Source organism: Mastacembelus armatus, chromosome 15 (genome assembly GCF_900324485.2).
Source record: "Mastacembelus armatus chromosome 15, fMasArm1.2, whole genome shotgun sequence".
NCBI classification, from domain to species: Eukaryota; Metazoa; Chordata; class Actinopteri; order Synbranchiformes; family Mastacembelidae; genus Mastacembelus; species Mastacembelus armatus.
In genome coordinates this window covers 9,254,650-9,277,402 of record NC_046647.1, presented here as the reverse complement: position 1 = coordinate 9,277,402, position 22,753 = coordinate 9,254,650, and the positions used below count along the sequence as shown (strand labels likewise).

The 22,753-nt window shown below is 40.6% G+C and overlaps 1 protein-coding gene across 1 annotated transcript in view; it reads right to left on the bottom strand.

The window, feature by feature from the left end:
* Nucleotides 1-3,678: 3,678 nt before the first annotated feature.
* Nucleotides 3,679-22,753, bottom strand: part of LOC113131991 (uncharacterized) — a 33,503-nt gene continuing 14,428 nt past the window's right edge. Inside the window, exons 2-15 of the mRNA XM_026309787.1 lie at nt 12,937-13,037; nt 12,583-12,718; nt 12,429-12,478; nt 11,389-11,494; nt 10,659-10,817; nt 10,413-10,530; nt 9,785-9,846; nt 9,419-9,544; nt 9,240-9,328; nt 8,988-9,143; nt 8,679-8,875; nt 8,162-8,291; nt 4,791-4,975; nt 3,679-3,910 (exon numbers count right to left, since the gene is read on the bottom strand). Of these exons, the coding sequence (XP_026165572.1) occupies nt 3,679-3,910; nt 4,791-4,975; nt 8,162-8,291; nt 8,679-8,875; nt 8,988-9,143; nt 9,240-9,328; nt 9,419-9,544; nt 9,785-9,846; nt 10,413-10,530; nt 10,659-10,817; nt 11,389-11,494; nt 12,429-12,478; nt 12,583-12,718; nt 12,937-12,960 (1,770 nt within the window). The 5' untranslated portion in view covers nt 12,961-13,037. The remainder of the gene's footprint in view (nt 3,911-4,790; nt 4,976-8,161; nt 8,292-8,678; nt 8,876-8,987; nt 9,144-9,239; nt 9,329-9,418; nt 9,545-9,784; nt 9,847-10,412; nt 10,531-10,658; nt 10,818-11,388; nt 11,495-12,428; nt 12,479-12,582; nt 12,719-12,936; nt 13,038-22,753) is intronic.

Genomic DNA, 22,753 nt, shown 5'->3' with positions numbered 1-22,753 from the left:
AAAGATCATCATAGGCTTAGAACCCCTTTCATGTATTAACCACCATTTTTTTCATTTGATTTCTTTTTTTGTTATGAACTTTTCTTCTTTTGTAATCTATGCTGCTCCTCTACCACAACACCTCACTGCTGATTGTGTTCCACAATGACTTTTCTAATCACCATTTTCATCTTGTTTTAATTAAAGCTTTTATTGGACAGCGGCATGGGCTATTATGCTCTCCGTATTTCAGAGAGAATGGATTGGAACATGACTAATTCCTTATGCTGACCTTTCTCAGTCGCTGTCTGCTGGCGAGACTATGCAGAGCAATTTCACCAACATATTTATCTCATCCAAAGCACACCTTAGACTTAATCCTAATGGCCTTTTCATTAGCCTTTTAATTGAGCTCCGTGTCTCCCAGCAGCTTTTGAAAAGTAGTCCTATGTCTGATTCAGCCTATATAAATTAATTTGGGCAGTTAAACTCATGTTAACCTCCAAGTGTAATCATCAATCATGCATGTTCTCCCTATTTTACTCTTAATCTAATTCTTTGACACAGAATATAAGCTACTAAATGAAAGAGAGCCCTGCTGACATTTATATATCAGGCATGTGTGTTTCACTGGGTTTGGGGAAAATCTATAGAATTCTATTTGGATTAAAATTTCAGTTATCTCATTTTCAATTTATTTTGCCCATTGAGAGGAAATCACAGTTGTCATTTTTAAAGTTTTTGGCCCTTAAAAATTAAAATGTGCACATCACAAATAAATCTACCACAGGACTGCAAAGCTGCTTACACCTCAAAGACATGGAAGATAATTATTATACATTATACATCTGTTAGGTATGAATAATAGAATCTAATCAGAATCACTTCAGAATCAACCCTGTGAAGCATTTTCATCTGAACACAAAAAACGGCGCTGCACGGTTTGCAAATCGGCCAGTAGATGGCAGTACATCCTCATCTTGTCTGACCTGACAGTAAATGCAATGAAAATATACCAGGAGGGACAAAGGTCAAATAACACTGTAGTGTTGACCACAAGAGGGTCAACACATAAATATCTCTGGGGACTTTCTCAAGTGTAGAGTGCGGCTACTTAGGGTGAGATTTGCCAGAGCAAAAGGCAGAAGTTCCATTTCCACCATGGCGTAATGAAATCAGAATCCCTGGGGATTTGACTCTGACCCTTTTGGCCCTCATGGCTGCTGAGTGATTACTGCAATGTAAAAGCCTAGAAGATGTAGGGCTGCATTAACTACACAAGTCTTTACATCATAAAACTACATGAAAATCCAAATGGTAGATGATTTACATATATTAATAGTAATTGTTTTCAAATTAACATCTCACTTCCTCCCTCATTTACTGTAATTTAGAGTCGTATGGAGAAGACAGCCACAAGCAAACAAAGAGATTATTATAAAAACAATTGTTTCTGCATTAAGCAGCATTGTACAGTATAATATAAGGCTAAATGCCAATGTTGTTTGTTGTTTGTTTAACGTTTTGTGGGCAGAAATTCCTTTGGTTCGCTTCAGACCTGCATGCATTTTATTGGCTTGTGTGGGATTTGGGCAGGAAACCAGAGCTAATGCCCCCTCTCCCACTTCAAACGGATGCCAGGCACCCTTAAATGTCATGGGGTGGTTAGAGAGTTGAAGAAGCTGGGAGGGAGGGGGAGACTGAGGAGTGAGAAGCTGGGACTCGCAGAGAGAGAGAGAGAGAGAGAGAGAGAGAAAGGAGAGAAGCCAGCTCACCTCAGAGTTTATCAGTGAGTCCTGGATGTAGCTTTACCAAAGACTGCTAAGGCAAACCAGATGCAGTGTAGCCTGCTCTGTGCCACTATGTGTCAGGTACAGCCTGGGTCAACCTGAGGCGCCTCGGTAATATAAGAGGAGGCCACTGTACAGTTCAAACTCACTGCAGATGTTCCTTACTAACAGACAGTATATAGCTGGGACATTCTGTTTATTCTCTTGACTTGACTGTGTCTTTGAAAAGTCTTGAAGGTTTCATGGTGTCACTTCAGTTGCCTACCCCGATTATTTTTTTCTGCTTTTTAGATTGACAACTTGCAGTGGTTTATAGCTGGACTATCAAAGGCTGTCAGTGTGTGTTCTTGGGTGTGTTGGTCACTGGGGATCCCACAGTGCCTTTCTACTCCTGCCAGCACCAGTGTTTATAGGATTTCGTCTCATTTTCTCCAGTGTTAATTTATTTCCATCAAGGCAGGCATGACACATTCTCTCCTTTGCTTTCTGTCTCTGTGTGGCTCGACTATACTGAGGTATGAATTCCTCTCTGTGCTGAATGGAAGAATAGAGCAGATTGACTTTAGTCTTTGCTGCATGGTTATTTTGACAATGGGCATGATCATCATTGTCAGTCTCTCTCCAGCACTTCCTCTTTATGTCACTCTCTCCCTCAGCCTCTCTCTGAATTTCTGTGTCTACACCCTGCTATTGCATTGTTTTGTGGTTTTGGATAACTTCTCACTGTATTGTTATGCTTCCTCATGTTTGTCATTATGGTTCCTCTATATCAAGTTATGGCATGGTTAACTTCAGTTTCCCATGTTTGTGACTAAATCTCTAAAATCTCTAGCTTTCCAGTATCATACTCATCGACTCCCCGTGGATTTGTTTGGCAACCAGAAAATACCGTCTCTCTCATCATCTGGATTATATGGAGCTCATTTTCTTTTGATTGCAAAACCATTAACAGACAAATGTATTGGTGACTGACCTGCAACCTTTCTCATCAACTGACAAGCAAAACTGGTCTCATCACTTCTCCTCTCAGGCTCTTTGGATCCCGTGGGTCTGGGTCAGGGTTTGGTAGTGTTTGTGCTGCCTTTCTGTCAAACTTGCATGATCCACTGCCACTTAACGAGGGAGAACAAGGCTGAGAAATGAGGCATTTCCGGGCCCAAGGGTTTATTCCTACAAGCACAGTGGATTACATTACAACGTACAAAGCAGAGACGTGACTCATTTTTAAAGAAATCTTCAGCTTTGAACACTGATCCAGCCCATCTTAGTATCTAATCTGCAGAGAGAGAGCTCACAGACATAGATACAAAGCTTATGGCTGTGTATTTACAATGCATTACATATTTTCTGACTCTCTCCAGTTTTATCTGTACTTAAAAAAAAGGTTAAATATGTAGACTCCTCATCAGGCTTACATTGTTGTACCCCTAGGAATTACTCTGCTGAATACTAGAAAAGAAATGCTTATCACATATCCGGTACAGCAAAGATCTATCTGTGCCTGTGTTTCTTCTTTTCACTTCATTTTCCATCATGCCAAAAATATGAGATCCCAATAGATGCAAGAAGTGAATGTAGTTTTTGTTTGTGCCTCTTCGGCACACAGGAATTGTTGTGTGCATTTCTTGAAACATTCTGAATTACTGAATATGACTTATGTTAGTATAAAACGAATGCACAGCTATGTATAGGTGGAAACTTTAAAAGTCAAAAGAAAACACAAAAAAACTGCCATATTACAATTGCTAACTAAAAGCCAACAATCATTTAAGAACATCAACATTTTATCAGTCAATCAATTCACATATGGAGGAAAACAAAACAAAATTACATGGCACTTCACATTGTGGGTCAATTTACAGTCAGGTATCAATTTTAAGGAAAGCTGTTTCTTTGTTTCTCTCTAGCATCAGATGGCCATCACCTTCCTCTGTGGAGGGGTTTCCACGGTGACCACATCTGTTTCAGGACATACTGTTTGCATGGGATCAGGACGAACCATGTGAGGGTGCTGCCAGGAGGTGAAGGTGCGTGGGGGCTGGCGAAGGATAACAATTTCAGCACTGGTTCCATGAAGTAGGAGGTAATCCAGCTCTTCTTGTGTAGAGTTGACCACTGGTACTCCGTTCACCTCCATCAGTCTATAAGGCCACACAGAAACAGTAAGTTAATGTTTCATACTTTAATTCCAGGATGATCTTACTCCAAGTTATAAGGTTGGAAAATATCAAAGTTTCTATGATAAAATGACGAAGTACTTGAACTTTATAACTGAAAATCTTACATGGAAATTCTCTGTCAACCTTTTCAAAGTATCTGCCACTTTTATTTGGCAGCATTTTCACTGCAAGTAGAGACAGACCCTGTGAAATGTGTATTTATTAAGCAACAAATAATATAAAAGAATTCACAAATCATGGCATGAAATATTAAAGACATCACGGTTACACAGGGCTCATTAAAAAATCTCCCTTCATTAGATTTTATTTATAGCTACCTGGATAAAACTGACAGGGAAATAGTGAACCTTTTGTATTTTTTCATTAGCTCTGTAAAGAGCATTGGCACAGATGCTGCGATAGGTGAACACACACAGTGAGGCTCAAAGACTCTTTCAGCTTCTGTGGTTCTGTCTCTGCACTGTCATGCAGACTGCTCTTTCTTTGGCAGGCCTGTGTGTGTGTGTGTGTGTGTGAGAGTGTGTGTGTCAGTGTGTGTGGTTTGAGAGTGCTGGGTATCTTAAGCGCTTGTTGTAATGCAGTAATTGCTTAATTACATGAATTTCCTTTATCTTCTCCTTTTCTCCGTCTTCTACATCCAAGTTTTACATTACAGTGTTTGCTTGTTTTGGGTTTCCATAGCTACCAAGCATAGAAAAACAGAGTGAAAAACAGTGAAAACTGGGTGTGATAAATGAGATGCTGAATGCTGCTCTTATTAAAAAGGCAGTCTCTGTTAATACAAAGCAAATATTTCTCATTAAGCCTCTTCAAATGGCTTAGTTCTATCTGTTCATGTTACCTGTCATCGACACAAAGAGGAGAGTTGTCTGCTTTGACCACCACTAGTCCGCTGCCTTCTCTGTACTGACATGTAAAGCCGTAGTGGCCATCACGACCCCGGTTCTCCTGTACAACCAGCAGCATAGCCGGAGACTGCGGAGTCACCAGCTGGCTCAGGCTACAGATGGCCAAACTCTTTTTCTCCTGAATGCAGAACAGCAAGAACAGATACACACATTCACAGATGCAAGCTTCAACTTTGAAGGCACATCTCATACATAAAAGTTTATTGATTTAAATACCTCGAAATGTACTGTGGTAATTCATATTTTTATAGTCCCATTTTATGCTTTCATTTTGTGTAAATTAGATCTGACATCCACCCTATAAATTAAATTCATTTTATTTAGCCAGTGTTATTTTGGAGCTCTATCTAGCAATCAGTCTTACCCACTGTCAATTTGCAGCTACTAAAGTTTAAAGATTATTTTTTACATTTTACAAAATATAGCTATTTGCATTTGTCTAATAAACACAGCCAGGAGATGGTTAGTTTTGGAACACATTGCAAAATAACTTGAAATGTACAACCAAATTGTGCTGCAGTGACTTCTAAGAGTCATATCATCAATGTGAGCTTGTCAACCAGTCTGACTCAACACACACACATATATTCCATTTTTTCTGAAGAACAGCCTTCATATACTGAATAATGTGCCATCATGACAGATACAAAAGTGTTTCCCATCTTCTCAACTAACTCTCAACAAGAAAACAAGCAAAAGTACTTTCCAAAATATTGAACTGTTTCAGTCTGTTTAACTGTTTGAGCCAAATGGTAGATAGTTAAATCTCTGTTTTGTGTCAGAGAATTATTAACACTTTCAAAGTTTTCAGTGTTTCAGTACTTCTGGAAAACAAAACCAACTCAGTTATAATTTCCTTCAGATAAATTGTGAATTTAGTTCTTAGAGCCTTAAAGATTAAAGATGCCAGTGGAAGTCTCCAGGAGATAAGGCTGAGGCAGTGTCAATGCCAGAAGACCACCAAGATATAATGATTAGCTTAGGAGGAGATCACACCGCAAGTAGCTTGCAGGGATCAGAAATAAGTTATGAGTCTGACCACTGAATTCCAATGTTCCCTTATCCAGCCTCTTAGCATACTCCTCCCTCCCCTCCCCCTCCGAATGGTGTGTGAATGCCTTGTAGCAATAGATGCCGTCTTACCAAGGTCAAGGGTCAAAGCTAAGGCTTCTCTCTCTCCTCAGACAAGTGGGCCAGACAGGATATATCCACGGAAATGCAGCTGAAGCCTCTTGAGAGGCAAACTCTTAATATGGATCATTTTCCCTTTTAGCTTGCCTCAATGTTGGACACAGTCCAAAAGCCAATGGAATTTTCTCTTCATATTCTTCTTGTTTATCCAAAGGATCTGATCAAATCCTGACCTTCGTCAGACAGACATAGGGTATATACAGTAGCCCATATACACACCAGATGCATGTAGTGGATTGGAAGCAGGTAGTTAGCACTGCTGCCATAAAGACAACTCAGGTGAGAAATATTTTTTTAGTATCAATAATAATAATAATAAAAACCCACATATTAATATAAATGTTATTCTACGTTGTAAATTATATAAAGGCCCTAATTTGCCTGAATCACAGGGCTGTATAACACAATAAGTGAAAGGACTTAGTTTCATCCAGTGTGAGAAGTCATTCTCTGACAAGCCAGACAACATAGATGCTAAGTGGAAGGGATTTCATTTCATTTATAATGATAGGTGTTAGTAGCTCTAAACTCTGTGCTGTCATTCTGAGTGTGGATGCCTTGGCTTCTCCTACAACCGAGATCTTTAACACAATCAACCTTGGGGCAGAATATGGTAGTAATATGAGGCAACCTGACCACACTTATCAACCGCAACTCATATCATGACTGTTTCTGTATAAAAACTGGAAATGCCCTACACATTTCTTAAACTCAATGGCATGCCATGGCAAAGAGGTCGCAGATTTTTCTGAAAACTCAATCCATCCTCAGAGAACACATGACAGTAGAAAGTGGGCAAAACAATAATCCTCCCAATTTCCCCTCTACAATAGTCTGTCTGAAGTTTTTTGTTGTTTCAGCTAAGCTATTTATTTAAAATAATTTCCACCATTTGTTGTCCTTCCCCGTGTCTCTTAACTCTCTCCCCCTGTTTCTCTTTCCCTTTCCCTCTTGACTGCTTTATTGATGTTCTCCAGTTACAATAGATCCTGGAGATTAGCCTGTCGATGATGAAATATTTCCTTATTGTCTGTAATGCAGTGAGCCTACAAGACCAAACACAGGGCAGTCTGCTCCTTATTAGAGCAGCGGCTCCATCAGTTCCCAGGCTGCTCCTCTCCTCTGACCTGTGTGTTAACTCTGATTAGGTCATATGATAAACATTAGCGCCGCTGCTGTTCCCACAAACTCAGCACCTAAAAAAGTGTGGCCCCGGGGCGGCAATGTGACACAGGGCACCTTTCAAAGCCGAAGCCGCGTGTGTCCTTTCATGGCACCTCGTTAGGCCTTCCCCAATGGGATTAAAGAGCCACATTAAAAAAAGAAGTGGGCTCCTCCGGGGATAGATGGAGATAGTTTTACACATGCTGGCCCAGTTCTCCATTGCACTCCCCCAGTGGCTTTTGTCACACACATTCCATTGTTGGTATGGTCCCAGGCTCTCGGATGTCAGTGCTGAACATCATTTTCTCAGAAACAGCACATGTTCGTTTCAAGGACTTCACTCAGCTTTGTATACCCACTTATAACTGCACAGCTTAATGAAACAGAGTGGACTGAATGGAGCATTGTGTTGTCACTCAGGAGAGCTATGAAGAGAAGATCAAAGATGATTGGCATAATAGTGTCATGTAATAGCCCGCCACATCAGGAAGCTGTTCCCATCTTTAATGGTGTGTGATTCTACTGGTAAATGAGAAAATATATATAAATATTTCACATGTTCTGTAGGTTAATTTATCTTCTAGGTCTGTGATCATTTGATGCAGTGTTAACAGCATATTGCATTTAATTGTTCTATGAAAAAAGAACGAGGGGAAGCAGTGTGTTCTGTGGCGTTATTAATGAAAACACCACATTTGACTCTGTTCTTTCTTCAGCAGATGTCAGATTTCAATATCCCATACCAAACATGCTTCTCCCAATAACTAGTGTTGTTTTGCTGCAAATCTTGTCTCGTTGTTTAATTTTAGCAATCAAAACATTCTCTCACTCAGACCATATAGTTTCCCACATGCTGATTAAACTCCACTGACTGAGCTCCAGACCTTTCAATTTAGTTGCAGTCGTGCAAATAGGCCATATAAGGTAATCTTACTTTGATCAGTAGTACCTTAACAGAGCTTTCTTGCAAAGTATTTTGGAGGTGAGCCACCTGTCGGTTCAGATGGACCAAGGTAATTTCCTCCTTAAACACTTCGCAGTTCAGTGTCATCTTTTCCAAGAGGCGAACTTCCAACTGTCTGAAGGACAAGAGACTACAATTCAGTAAAGGTCACACACACACAGACACATGCACGCATACACTGGGGCAATTTTTTTTTGGAGGAGCAATACTTTTGCATTTTTGACTTTTATGTCTAGGAGAATTAATCATATCTAAATAGCCACAGCTACTGTATGTATTTATTAATGGTTTCCAACCCCTGATAACTTCTCAGGTTCACTGTTCTTTCACTTATTATATATGGATGACAATTAAACATTTGCCTAAATAACATAACCAGACAGTAGCCACATACTCATCCATTTATGTGCACTAATGTTCAGATCAGTGGACATTTTGTGTCTCTTATGAAGTTATATGCATTGTTGAGTACACTGTTAATTGGCCGAGGCAGTCCACCTACTTTGTCTTCTGAGCAGCTGAGTTATTAATGTTGTCTTGGAGGGCGTGCAGATGCTTCCTCTTGTCGCTGAGTCTGCTTTTGACCAACTCCAGCCTCTGCTTCAGCTCAGCAGAGCCAAGCCTGCCTGTGTTCACCTCTCTGTCCATGTTTTTTAACTCTGAGCAAAATGTGACAAGCCCGTGGTGGAGTTCCTGTACCTTTGGGGGTCAGTGAGGTTAATTTATACTTACTATGTTACGTTTTTAGTTGTAGAGCAAATATCAATCTATTGCATATTACTGAGTTGTATTTGAAAAGACAATTCCCCACCTGAAGGATGACATTTTGCAGTGAGTCCACCTGTTGTTTTAGCTCTCGGATCCTCTCTTCTTTCCCTGGTTGGTTTCCCTTGACATTTTTGTTGCGGTTTTTGTTGGTGCTGCTGACTTCTTGACTTGTCTGGGAGGCAGGGCATGTTGTTTTCTCCTATAATGCAAACACATACAGGAAGCATGTTTATTATATGGGTTGGTGTCAGCGGTGCCTTATAATTATCTACAATTAATATGTTTAAGAAATCACCATTTTACACAAGTGCAGCTCCAACTGTCTGCTCTTGGATGTCAGTAGACTCCCAATCTGCTGATCTGGTGAGAGCTCCTCCAATGAACCTTGAAATCAAAGCATATATGCAGTATACATATACAGTTTTTTGTGTGATTATTAAATAAGTTATCTGGCGTGAATCGTGTATTGGGCACCTTGCTTTTCTTTCAGTGCAAGCAGGCTTTTATCTTCTGTCACCCCCAGCATTTTGCTACATAAATCAATGATTTTTCCCATTGTCGTTTCCTTTGGAGTTCTAAGATAAACTATCCGCTCTGATGCTGCAACAAAACACGGCAGTCAGAATAATATTAAAGCACTACATTTGTTTCACATATGTGTCCATTATAAACAGGCTAGATGGTGTTTGACTTGAACATATGCACAGTGAATATTTTTAATACATTGCAAATGTATTTTGCAAGATTTCTACATATGCAGTATGTACTGTATTCCATTATAGTCTCTCAGTTCATCATACATTTCTTTTATTTAGCCTTTCAACCCATTCAGTTACTCACCATTAATAGTGATCTCTATCAGCGGAGAATTTTTGTGCACAATGTGGCTTTGACTGTTGTTTCTATAATGGAAAAAGCCAAGAGGTTAAAATATGTTGCTGTTTTTGATTGTTTCACTAAGTCACAGCTCCTGCCCGGTTTCTATTAATATTGCCCATTCTGCCCCTCTGTCCATGCCAGCCACAATCTTCCTCAGGCCCCTGAATTAAAATGTAACTTTTCTGAGCTGCCATCCTCCTTACAGCCACCAGATGTCCCCATACTTTCCTTTCAGATCCATCCATCATCTATATCCACTTATTCCTAATCGGGGTCACAGGGATCTGCTGGAACCTATCCCAGCTCTCTTTGGGTGAAAGGCAGGGGTACACCCTGGACAGGTCACCAGTCCATCACAGGGCCACATAGAGACAAACAATTGTTCATGTTGTGAAATTCATGTCCTTGTCACCTTTACCCACTACCTGCCTGCCTGCAAGCCCAATCATTATCAATGATTTTTATAAAGTTACTTAACTGTGCCTGCCTGCTTGTTTGTCTGTGCACGTGTTCCAAATCCTCAGTGGTGACACACTATATTTGAGATGTTTCATTTACGGTATGTACAGTATATAAGGTACGGCTATACCTGAATGTAAAGGAACGTTGAGTCCTGCTCAAACAGCCCACATGAGGGAAGGACTTAGACTTGCTCACTGACACCAGTGCTGCAGTGCTTGTCTCAACATTATTTGGCCCAACAGATTCTATGACCAAAAAAAAACAAACAAAAAAAAAAACAACCATAAACATCTCCTTTATATAATTCAATATAATTCATTTTGCCCAATGTCCACAAAATGTTTGTGCTCGTGATGGTGCAATAAAAGTGTACCAATCAGAGAGTCGAGTCTCTGGGTGATGGAGCTGGGAGGGTGCAGCTCATTGTAAATGGCTGACAGCAGCTGCTCTCTGTCTTCTGATGTGGTGATGTGGAGTATGTCCAGCGTATTCATACCTACAGAAGCTAAGTCTGCACCACACAGTTTTGCTTCTGAAAGAGAAACATGTATATGGCATATGCCTACAGTACATAATTGCAGAGATGTACTGCAGCCAGTAAATTACAGTTGTAAAGTATCTATGAAAAAGACCATAACAAAGGCATCTTTGTTAAAAATCAAATGATAAGGCTTTGTGTTAATGAATGCTTTCTGTTTTTAAAAATGTTTTTAGAAATGAAAATGTGGAAATTGGATATGTAATAATATAGAACTAACATCTTATGAGGAGAAAGAAAGAATTTGGAACGTTAAAATGTGACAGCTTATAGAGAAATATGTTTTTCATTTTTAAGCTGTTTGTAGGTCAAAGGAAACTGACACAAATGCTTTATATTTTGTTCAAATCATAGTAAAAATATTTTTCATAAAACTCTTCCATATTATTCTGTAATGGGACAGATACAGTATTGATGTCGGGCTGAATTTCACTTTATTCACATCCCCTCATTTTAAAAAAAAACTGTTTATTTGACCTGTGGTAAAGATAAATTAAATTGGCAGTGTCTACCTTTGTTTTGCAGCCGCAGGGCTGGGTGAGGACACAGTTAGAATGTGTTTTACCTCTGATGAAAGGGAGACATTTCTGCAGTCCAATGTAGGTAAACCACTGGCAGACTTCATCTGTGTTCAGCTCCGTGAATGATTTGGCCATTTGCCTGGTGACTCCCTGGGGAGAAGGAGCGGTTACATACCTGGTGTTTACACCATATTCTACATTGGCATGAAGCGTATGCCATGAGGAAAACAGCTTTTATAAACTCCACACGACAGAAAAACATGCATAAAGTCCTACGTGATTACGTCATATGATTTCCAAAAACCTACTTAGCAGGGGACATCAAGACAAGACATGATTAGACTCCACTGATTCATTCAAAGTATGACTGTGCTGAATATCCATGTTTCGACACATTAAAACAAATAAACAGATTTGTGTGTTTAACTGTAAACACAAAGATATGTTTACTTTGGTGGGGAAACTAAAGATAGGTTGTTATATTACTGTGTTAGTCAGAGAGTGTCTGTTTAGGGTGTTCCTGGGAAGAAACTTATATTGTTCTCTGCTGCCAGTAGAGGTTTTCCAAGGTGACTGTGGAGTGATATAAATTGGGGTGAGAGGTTTGTCTTGTCTTAGGGATTTCACTATTATGTGAAAGACAGAGACCTTCGGAAAAAAAAAAAAAAACTATTAGATCGTAATTCACCAAAACCACAAAAACGATCCATTTTGTCTAATTTGGGGATCGCAGTGTGGGTCTCTGGAATGAGGCATGGCTGCTTAAAATACATGTTGGCTACATGATTCAAATGGAATTGATCATATACCAGAGGAAAATAAGACAGCTGATAATGCAAGGACGTATTCAGCGCAAGACGTGAGCAATTTGCCTTTAAAAACACATGGATCGTTAAGGATACGAGCAATCTTGCTTGGCAAATCCTGGACACAAAGAGTAAAACCCTGAGACTATTTGCAGAGTCATTGCTTTGACAGATCAAGGGAGCTGGGAAACATAAACAAAGCATATTCTGTAATTGCAGCAGCTCTGGGCTGTGTGCTGATGCCACCCTGAAGGCTGTGCTTTCATGGTTTACAGTACCTTCTCAGAGAAGTTTCCATTCTGATTCTTAGACTGAGGCATAGATGATGCTGCATGAAGGGCATATTGAAAAACATTGAATTAGAGTTTTCTAACTTCTTATTAATCTGAACAGTAGTATTATGCAGAGCAGTGTTGTATGTTTAAAAAATACCAGACTCATCAACAGTGTGTCGTCGCTGCGGTGATCCTTCCTCTTCCTGGTGTTGGTCTGTGTTCAAGGTTAAAGCATGGAAGGTGGCACTCCTGGTCAGTGTGTCCCGAAGACTGCAGGAGCGAGTTACTGATCTCTGTCATGTAATGCAGTTTTCAGTAAACAGGCAGTAAGTGTTTTTAACTTCATGAGTCTTAATACACAGTCAGTCTAAAAAAAGTATATTTCTTCTTCTCTCTGTAGAAAACTTACACTGAAGGTGAATGTGTGTAGACAGATCATGTGATATTCTGCCATATGAAGAGATCACATAAAAGATTTGTGGCAAAAAGGTTAGTTGCATAGTTTTTATACCCTTTGTTGAGTAAATGTTTCCATGTTGGTGGCAGGAGGAGGCAGACACAGCTCAGTCTTTACCAGGCTGGAGCAGTTCACACGTCTGTTGTTCAGGTTGTCTGTACAGTGAATGAGAAAATAACAAACGTATAAGAACATGTCTCAGTTGGACCTGTTTCAGTCTTAAGATAAACTATTCAATGCCTTTTTTTCACCTTTCACTCCATCACTCTGGGTTTAGGCCTTCTTAGGCTTTCTCTGGTGTAAGGGTCACCAGGTCTATTTACAGTGCATTAGCTGGTGCTGGTACTGGATGTAGCTAGATGGGGTTGCCTGGCAACCTGTCAGACACACTAACATCCGTCTGGTTCATGACATACTTCTCTGACAACTCAAGCTCTTTCCCACAGAAAGCCCATTTTTTACATTTTCCAAATGTCACTTGGTCAGCAAACAGATATCTTTTTTTTCTGCTATCATAACAAGCAAGACAAATGAGGCTGAGAATATGGCATCCAAGTCAGGCCCAGACTTTCTCAAGGCAACACAATGCTGTGATGTGACATCGACAGATGCTGAACTGTTTTCGTTCTGAGGTATAACTACTTTTAAGTTAAGTTGTTTTGTATATTCACAAATTGAGGCATCAAGCCTTTACTATTCAAAAAAAACAGTAGTCTTTCCAAATAATTTACCCAATGAAAAAAAAAAAATCTGCCTAATTTCTTAAACACATGTTTTTCATTTCAGGGGCCTGTTTCTAAAAGACTGGTTTGACATGGATGGGGGTTTAGATGGAGTCAGAATCAGATAAGACAGTGTAATTGGTTTATGTGTGTCAGCAATGGAATCTTGTCTGGATCCTGGAGAGACAGTGGAGTACGGGGTGGGGGGGCAACGAGCTGGCACCCTGTTCATCACCTGGCTGGCCTGTGAATCACTCTGTGGAGGATCATGCAGTCTGGCCCACAGCTAAGAAAAGTCAGACAATCTCTATGTAAAACACAAACGGCTTGACTGTAACAGCCAAGTGAAAAAAGTGATGGCTTTTAGCTAAACGTGAAGACATGTAGGAGCTAGCTGACCTCAGACATAACAGTGTCTTTGAAATTCTGAGAAAATGACTTCCAGTTTTGCTGTGTGACTAGTTTTCACCATGCATCGGAGAAGGGACACTAGATGGAGAACTGTCTGAGAATGTAATGGAGGGTGGCAGTACACCCACCCCACCACAGTCATGTTCAGACTTCACACAGTTTTCATCTTCCAGGAAAAGCCCAATCAAAACAAAGAAGGACAGAAAATTTTGGGCAGGCTGAGGGACACAGCCTGATGTTGCCTTAAAGGGTGAAATAACCAGTAATGGAGAGATGGACATCATTCCCTGAGTCTGAGCCTCAGTTGGCTCAGTCAGGACAAGTCAAAGCATGAGTGAGTTCACTCACCCATGACTGGTTAATAAAGACAAAACACATTGCAATACCCTTGCATGCACACTTACTGAGCAATCTAGGTTTGGTGCGTGACAAAGTTTGACAACCATTCACACGCAGACATTTAGGGTTAATGATAAAGCAACGCTTTTTAGTGGGCACTTTTCAGCACATTGATATAATTAATAGGAAAAAGCAATGCTTATCGTTTCCAGTATCATTGTCCTCCTCTGTTTTGTAACGAAAGAAAGCTCTTTGACAGACGACAGCGGGAGGAGAGCCTGCTGAGTCACAGGAACCCAAAACCTGGGAACTGCTTGTCCAGCCACGCACTGGGAATAGACACACAATGGCTAAAAAGGGGAACTTCTGCAGCTCCCAAAAGAGGCGTTCAAGGTACTGTAGTCATGACACATAATGACTGCAATTTCATCTGAATGGGGAACTGAGATCAAAACGAAGAGGCAAAACATGAGCTCACCCACTAGATGATGTGAACTATCAACTGGTGTCACTTACTTCTGTCTTAAGAGTTTGACTAAATGGAAACAATGCAGTTTAAAAACAATCATTCATTAAACAAAGCAAATTTGCCTCAAGCAAACTCACCCAAATTATGCTCAGTAAATGATAAAAGCTTTCTTCCTGTGTTGAAGCTTCTTATGACATAGACAAACATAATGACAACATTTTCTTTTGAATTAAAAGTGATAATTCAACATTCCAACATTTTGAGAACTACACTTGCTGAGTACGGCGTCAACTTTGTATGTGCATTCGTTCGAAACAGATATTTCAGCAAACCATGACAGTGTAACAGTGAACCAACATGCCAAATCATTAATCATCATTAGTCATTAATGTCCTTATTTGCATCTGTACTTTTCCTATGCTGACATGAAAAATGTCTTCTGAGAAAAAAAGCCTGTTGTTTCAGGGCATGTTTAGATTGGCTTAGTAGTTACCCTCTTTAAAATAGAATATACTTTGCAGCAGCTCAAAATCTGCCTAAATACTATGTTTTATTTTGTTGCTGTCGCCGATAATCCAGACACCAATGCCCCTATGAATGTCCTGGGTTGTGTTGTGTTTAAATGTATCATTTAAAATAGGATAGGGCCTTTGTTTTGGACCTTTTGGACCTGCAGGGATAGGAATGACCTGATAGGCACTATTTAAGAACCTGAGCTTTGTTTTCGCCTTATCCCTGTCTATGATGGCCTCAGCCTCTCTGTCTTCTCCAGACTGATCAGATATGCTTGCTCCTTCAGGCTCAACTGCACTGTCAGCACTAATTTTGTTCTCAGCCAGGTTGAGTCCTTTTGACTCCTCTGCCTCTGCCAAGTTCTCGTCACACCTTTCCTGGTTACCAGCAGCAGAGCTTCCATCACTGCCAAATATATGTGCCACACTTTCCTGTGAATTAATGTCAAAGTACTGATCATCGTCAACGTCAGAGGGCTTGGGTGGGATCACATTAATAGCAGATGCTATCTGGAGTCTTCCAGAAGCTGCTGTGCTATTAGTAATGCTCTCTAACAGCAGCAAGTTGTCCTTATCTTCTTCATCATCTTCTCCATTGGCAGAAGTGATGGACAGTTTGGCCTGATGCTTTAAAGGGACTGAGGATAGAGGCATCAGGCATGTCATGTTCATAGCCCCTGGGGAGGCAGACAGTGAGCTGGCCTTGCTGTTTCGCCAGGTCAGGGTGTCCGCTTCAGACAAGCCGAAACTTGCGTTAACTATCCCTAAACTTTCCACTGTAATCTGGAAAGCTTCCTTCTCACCTGATCCCCAGTGATCCACATCTGAATGCTGAAGGCCCCCGTTAATCTTCTTTTCCTGTTCTTGCAGAGGATCCTTGTCCTCACTGTGCAAACACGAGCAACAAAACAGCTTGTATGAAAAACACTGTGTGTTCTTTCTCCATGGACGCCTACAAGGCCGCTCTGCATTAGCACTTGCCATAACAGTGACTACCCAACCCTGTATTGCTAAACCCACTGTTCTTCAGTGTGATCAAAAAAACCTCTGCAAACTGAAGAAAAGATAAACAGACATCCACTTCTCTGTGATAGAAGCTACAGTATCTGGACAGAACAAACATACTCATCTGCAACATGTGATGCTCAGGGAGAAAATGGACCAATTCATGTTCTTAGGGTCAGGTGAACACTTGTGTATGATTAAAAAATGTGTGTGTGCATATTGTATGAGTGCACGTGTCCATTTATGACTATGCCCTGTGTTTGACTACATTTCTACAAGTTAGTGTTCAGCTTCTCTGTGGGTCACCTGCTGAGGACTTATTGTATGTTCGGAAACAGGTGGGAATATGGGCTAGCGGATGCATGGCTCACAACAGCCCCTATGGCATCAGATGACATTTCCTTCGTTCCACAGGCCCAGTCCTGTTCTCTGCTGCATCATAAGTCATCCAGCTTCAACTTAAAACCATTTTGCCACACCACCCACAGTGAGGGTTTGCATGAAAAGATGATATCCGTGTTTTTTTTCTCACGCCCATATAATGACGGTAGAGTGATGGAAATAATTACTCCTCCAGCATTAGTCACCTTCCACCTTGTGTTCTCTTCTCAATGAAAGTGTGCTGCCACTGTTTGTTTCTTTAGCTTTGCCATAACTTTCCTCAGTTTCTTCCATTTCTACCCCCATCAGTGATTAGTTGTCCCTTTTAGGAAATGTATCTCCTGTGTTTACATGCCTGTTTTCTAAAGACAAGATATTCACCTGCCTACACCACATGAAAACAGACAAAACCTTTTAGGGTTTAAAGTTATTCTACACATCTTTCTGTCAGTGCATTATGCTGTCCACATTCATCAGCCCCGTGTTGGAATTAAAATCTACCACAAAGGTTGCCTTAATTGGGGTTTTAACAACACTGACTATTTTTTCCCCTATAAAAGCTGACCACAGACACAGCAACTATTTTCAAATTAAGCTAACAATTAACAATTTGTGGGCATGCAGTGGCATAATTTCTGAGCACTGGCAGCAGATATATAAAAGGAATTAGATCATTCTGTCTTTTAGATGCCATGAGCTTTTCAGGTAGTCTAGTTGCAAAGAGGCACATATTGATGAGTTCAGTGGGAAAGCCAGTTGAATATTGACACGTACGGTGCTGAGGACTCTCTGGAGTGGAGTGAAAAGTGCTTTTTACTCACAAGACGGTTTCCACTCAGAGACAAAGTGATTTGAAGAGAGCAACATGGCCTCAGAATTAGTGGCAAATGAGAAACTATTTGTGTTCAGTTAACCTCAGCTTTTTACATGACATAGCAAAGCCAGAAGGCCTGGATTCAAGTTGGGAGCCACAGTACATTTAGAGAGGTGGAGAGGACAAGCACTGGAAAAAGGAAACCTGCCCTACAATTAAAAACATCTGCAAACCATCTTTGGAAGCAAGCGTTCTAGAGAAAAATATGTAATTTATGTAAATTGTATGATTCTACATTGTTGAGAACAAGTGTGTATTGTTAAAATATTGTGCATTATGATTTAAGACAAATTCAAAGTAAGGGTCTGTGACATAATTCTGGTTCATAGTGCGTGCCCAACAAAAGGGGGCAGTAGAGAGTGGACACACAACACTGACGCGACATAAAACAGAACCCACTACTTCGTAGAACTACCTCCTTTGGTATTCACAAGACTGGATAAAGTTAAACCACACAAATGCTTTTCATTTGCAGCCTGGTGCGGCCAGCTTTCATGATATCTTGATCTGGTATTTGCAAGAATATCAAGTTTTATCATAATCCTTTTTACATGTTGTTTGAATATACATAAGCAGTAGGGGAACAAAACACTATCTAGGATTAATGTTCCATCTCCTCTTTACAAGTTATGTTTGATATTAGCTGAGAATCTGTGACCTTACTGGCAGATTTACAAAGAATGAGTTCCTTATGACAAACATTGAGAGACAGTGTAAGTGACAGAGCAGACAAAGATCACAGCTGCCATAGCCTGGAGCCATTTGTGGGAGAGATGACTGGGAAAGACATGGAAACCCACACTCCCCACACTTGGACTGACAATGTCAGTTTTAAACTATTGTAATTATTTATGTTTAACTTCTCAGACTGTTTGACTTTTTCCATGCATTCATGAAGTTAGATCACACTTAATCTACATGTCCAGACACTGGTCCCTGAGTACCTGAGCATGCTCCGAGTGTGTTTTTAACTGCTGTCACAACCACAGAGTGCTAGATTCTGGAGGGTCATGCAGTCAACATCAACACCAGCCCTCAGCTCTGACACGGCTCCTCTTTAAATCACCCCGAGCTCTTGCTCAGTTGCAACCTTGTGAAACATATTGAACATTTCCTGTGATAGTGATGTTTCCATAGGCGATGAGAATCATGGTTCCATAGTCGTGGTGCTGGGTTCTGTGGTGAACATGACCTTGTTTGGCCACTCACAAAGACGCACAGTCACAAAAAAAGAAAAAAGCAAAAGAAAGAAAAAGCTTTTTTTTCCCTCCACTTTCAACCGATCTGTAATTGCATTTACTAAACAAGACAACAGCATGTCACTTTCCAAAGGTGAGGAATGTCACCTCTTCCTGTGAAACCAGAAGGAATGGAGGGTGCTCTTAATTCAGAATAACATCTACGACCTTCTTTATATTGTCAGGGATTTTTAGCAACCACAGAAGTCCAAACAATGCAGTGGCATTCTTAGAGCAGTGAGGGGGGTCTGCAAAAATAAGCATTTTCATCCAAGGATGTTGACTTCCTGATTCAACAAGTATATCAACACATCACAAATCAAACCTTTTTTTTTTTTTTTTTTTTTTAACTAGAGTTTCTATTAAACAGATGCATCCATTTTGCTTACACAGACCTTCCTGTTTGTGCTTGCCACCACCAAACCTCTTGGAAGTCTGACCAAGTGTGCCAAATATTTGCAGTTTCCCCTGTGGCTGATACCTAATAGCATGAGAAAAAGAGTTTGGTGGGGGAAAGGAGTGGGAAGTGACCTTGAGAACTTCTGGGTTGAACTTTCGCCTCCATCCCCCCCTCACCCGCCAGTCCTTCGCTCTATAATCAATTACTGTTGGCAGTCAGGAGACCACCAGTGATTAGCAGCAGCAAGGCAGACGTGGCTTGGGGGGTTGCAGTGTGGGATGTGGGAGGCTGGGAGGGTGGTGCATGGGGGAAAGGAGAGGAAAGGGGTTTTACAAACGGCTTTGATCAAAAAGCTGCCTCGAGAAAAGCGAAATGCAACAGGACCCCCCTGGTTTAAATGACCCTTGAACAGTTTTATTTTTCTATGAGAATGAAAGACAACATCCTTTTGTATTATGTCTCTCAGACTGTTACACATGAGCAGACAGCTGTAGATGCCACATATTGTTTACACTTGCAGATGCACAGTAGAAACTCTAAGACAACACAGAAACACCACATAAACTTTTTTTGTTGTTCACATCTTTGAAGCAGGAGGGAAATAATTTACCAGATTTTTTTTTTTTTTTTTGTGAGAATCTGTGCTGTTCCCACGCCCAGTGTGGCAGGAAACCTCAACAAAATCATTTGTCTTAGATTGGCTGATTGGCTGGCTGGAATCTTGAGTGCGTCTTTGACGGTGATTGAAGCTTAATTTGATGAGCGGAATTCTCCCACCCCACCCAGCCACAGCTCGCTTTTTATCACTTTTATTCTTTTGCTCCTTTTTTTCCCTCCATCTGACTCTTCCATCTCTCCACTTTGGGTTTATAGGTTTATCTGTTTTATAGAGTGAGAGTGAGGCTGACAGAGTAAAGGGGCCCACACTCCTGAAAATGTCAGAAATGTTTGCATCATTAATTCTCCTCTTTTGTTTTATGGCCAGCGGCGAGGCAGTGAGAGACAGTTTATCTGTGAGGGGAAGAGACTGAGCGAGAGAGAGAGATACACTGAGGCAACGATAAAGTAAAGAAAGATAAAAGTGGGAGAAAGAATAAAAGAAGATATGAGCCAGAGAAGCAGGGGTACAACTGATCTGACTCCATACAACAAAGCAGACTGGAGCAGGCTCACACAAACCGGCTTTACAACATGTGGCTTCCTTCGGGGCTCTCCATGGCTAGTCCTTTCTTCAATCCTCCCTGCACACAATTAATGGCATTATGAGCACCACTGGAAAGCTTCAACTAAACAGTTGTGTCTGCAGTTTTCCCATGGGAACACCGGTTTGTGTAGATGCCAAGCACTCTGAAGCGATATGGTTATCTCTTTTCACTGATGTTCTCCTTTGGGACTTGCACCGTTGAAATTGGTTTGAGGAAATAAAGTAAAATCAAATTAAGTTTTATCTGTAATTTCAAAACCAACAAGGATTATCATGATACACTACTGAGCAATGCATGCTGGACTCTGGCTCAGCCCATTTGGGAATCCAGTCCATGGTATTGTTTGCTGTGCCGGGTTTGTCTTTGTCATGAGATGTTTTTCACAGCCAAACAAGTATAGTCACTGTGATGTCCACAGGCAGAGCATCTGAGCCTCATCAGGCAGGCATTTCAAAGCTGCTGTCATGGGCATTTAGAAAGGGGCAGACCAAGGACAAAAGCCCACTATTGGCAACTTGTCTATTTGAAAGCCCCTTTGAGGTTTCCTAACGATGCCCGTGCCCTCATAGAAATCACTGCAAATTAATTTTAACACTCAGTGAAAGGACAGATTAGTGCCGAGAGGATGGCACAAAGGGTGTTAAATATTGTGAGCAGCGTGCTGGACCACAAGCCAGGCCTGGGACACATCACCAGCAGCTGCCAACACTGACCTGTTTTCACCAAACCAGCTTAAAGATTTTTAGCATTCTCTACTGTGCAACAGCCCTGTAAAGCACACCACTGAAGTCTTAAATGCATGATCCCCTTAGGGCACAATGCTGTCTGATGCCTTGATGTGTGGCAGATATTCCATGTTGATGAGGAGGGTTAGGGGCAGATGTTGCAAGAGACAATCAGGGGGAAATAGCTTGTTAGAGAATACAAACAAGGGCCCAAACTATTGTGGCGGAGACCTCAGTGACACAACTCTTAAACCAAAAGAGAGACATGATTTCAGATTCAATTATCTTCTCTGCAAGAGGAAATGGTGAGCAGATGGCAACAATAGTCACGCGCTTCATGACGATCAGTGCTGCTCATGGACGTCTTTTCTTTGGGGCAAATTTACCGTGGCCTCATGAGGTTTTCATTGAAGTGTTAGCACTAGGAGGTGAAGCTTGCCAATAGGTCAGTGGCATTAGAGACATGACAGAGGTCCAAAGCATCAGACCATTTTATGTAAACTCTTCCTGACACCATACCCCTTCCATAAAAGAACTACTTTGTCTGCTTGCGTTTTGTCAGTTTGGTTCTTGGGTGAGAGAAAACAATTGTTTTCTGCTTAATGTCCTTTAACTTCCTTTACTGCATTTAATTTGATGATGTGCAAGTATGGACATGGTCAGCCAACATTTATACAGGTCAGCATGTAGTCTAGTCAAGCAAAATTATACTCTGTCATGCTATGAATCATAATCCAAAAGAATGTAAATACTGGCTAACCAGTTACAAGTGTTTGTGATTGTTTTTGATTGGATCATGAGACGACAAATTTGTAGTTTATACAGTTCATGGGAGAAATTAATGAAGACAAAGACTTGGAGGCAAGTCTGAGTTTGGCTTCTGGCTACCAGCATGGGAGCAGAGTGAGAACCATATTTGAATGACGACCAAGTTTTTTAACACAAATAAACCACCTCCATTTAAGGGCACATAAATCTGAAATTTTGGAAGGCCAGGGACCCTTTTGAGGGAACACAGGCTAAACTTCTCAATAGGTCCATGGCTGAACGACAAGGGAATGTGTTTATTTTTTTGGAAAGAGCGTGCATTAAACAAATGGGACCAGGGTGAAATCCCAGAATAGTTTTATTGACTAAAAAGCAAAGTAAGATTCAGGGACATATAAAAGACAAGTTATCTAAAAAAAAAAAAAAAAAAAAAACTTTAAAGTGAGCAACAGTTATTTATAGAGCAGATGTTATACTGTGTTTAGCCTGACTGTACAGTATAGCTTCCCTTGTCTTTGACTTGAAGCCAAAACATTGAGTAATAAGCAGTGGCTGAAATATAAACAGCAGGCTGTGCAGCAGTGTAATGCTAATTGTGGATTTCACTCATGATTGTCAGTATTTGGTGATATATCTGTACTGTTGGATGTACATTAACAGGTGCCAAGGTGTTCGCTTATATCTGGGATGTCAAAGAAAACGTGTTGTTCCTGTACATATTGGCAGTAGCCAATGAATCAAATAATTTCTTCTTGTGTTATGCAGGTAATTTGTATAATATATATTTATAAATATAATATATCTATAAATAAACAAATTAGA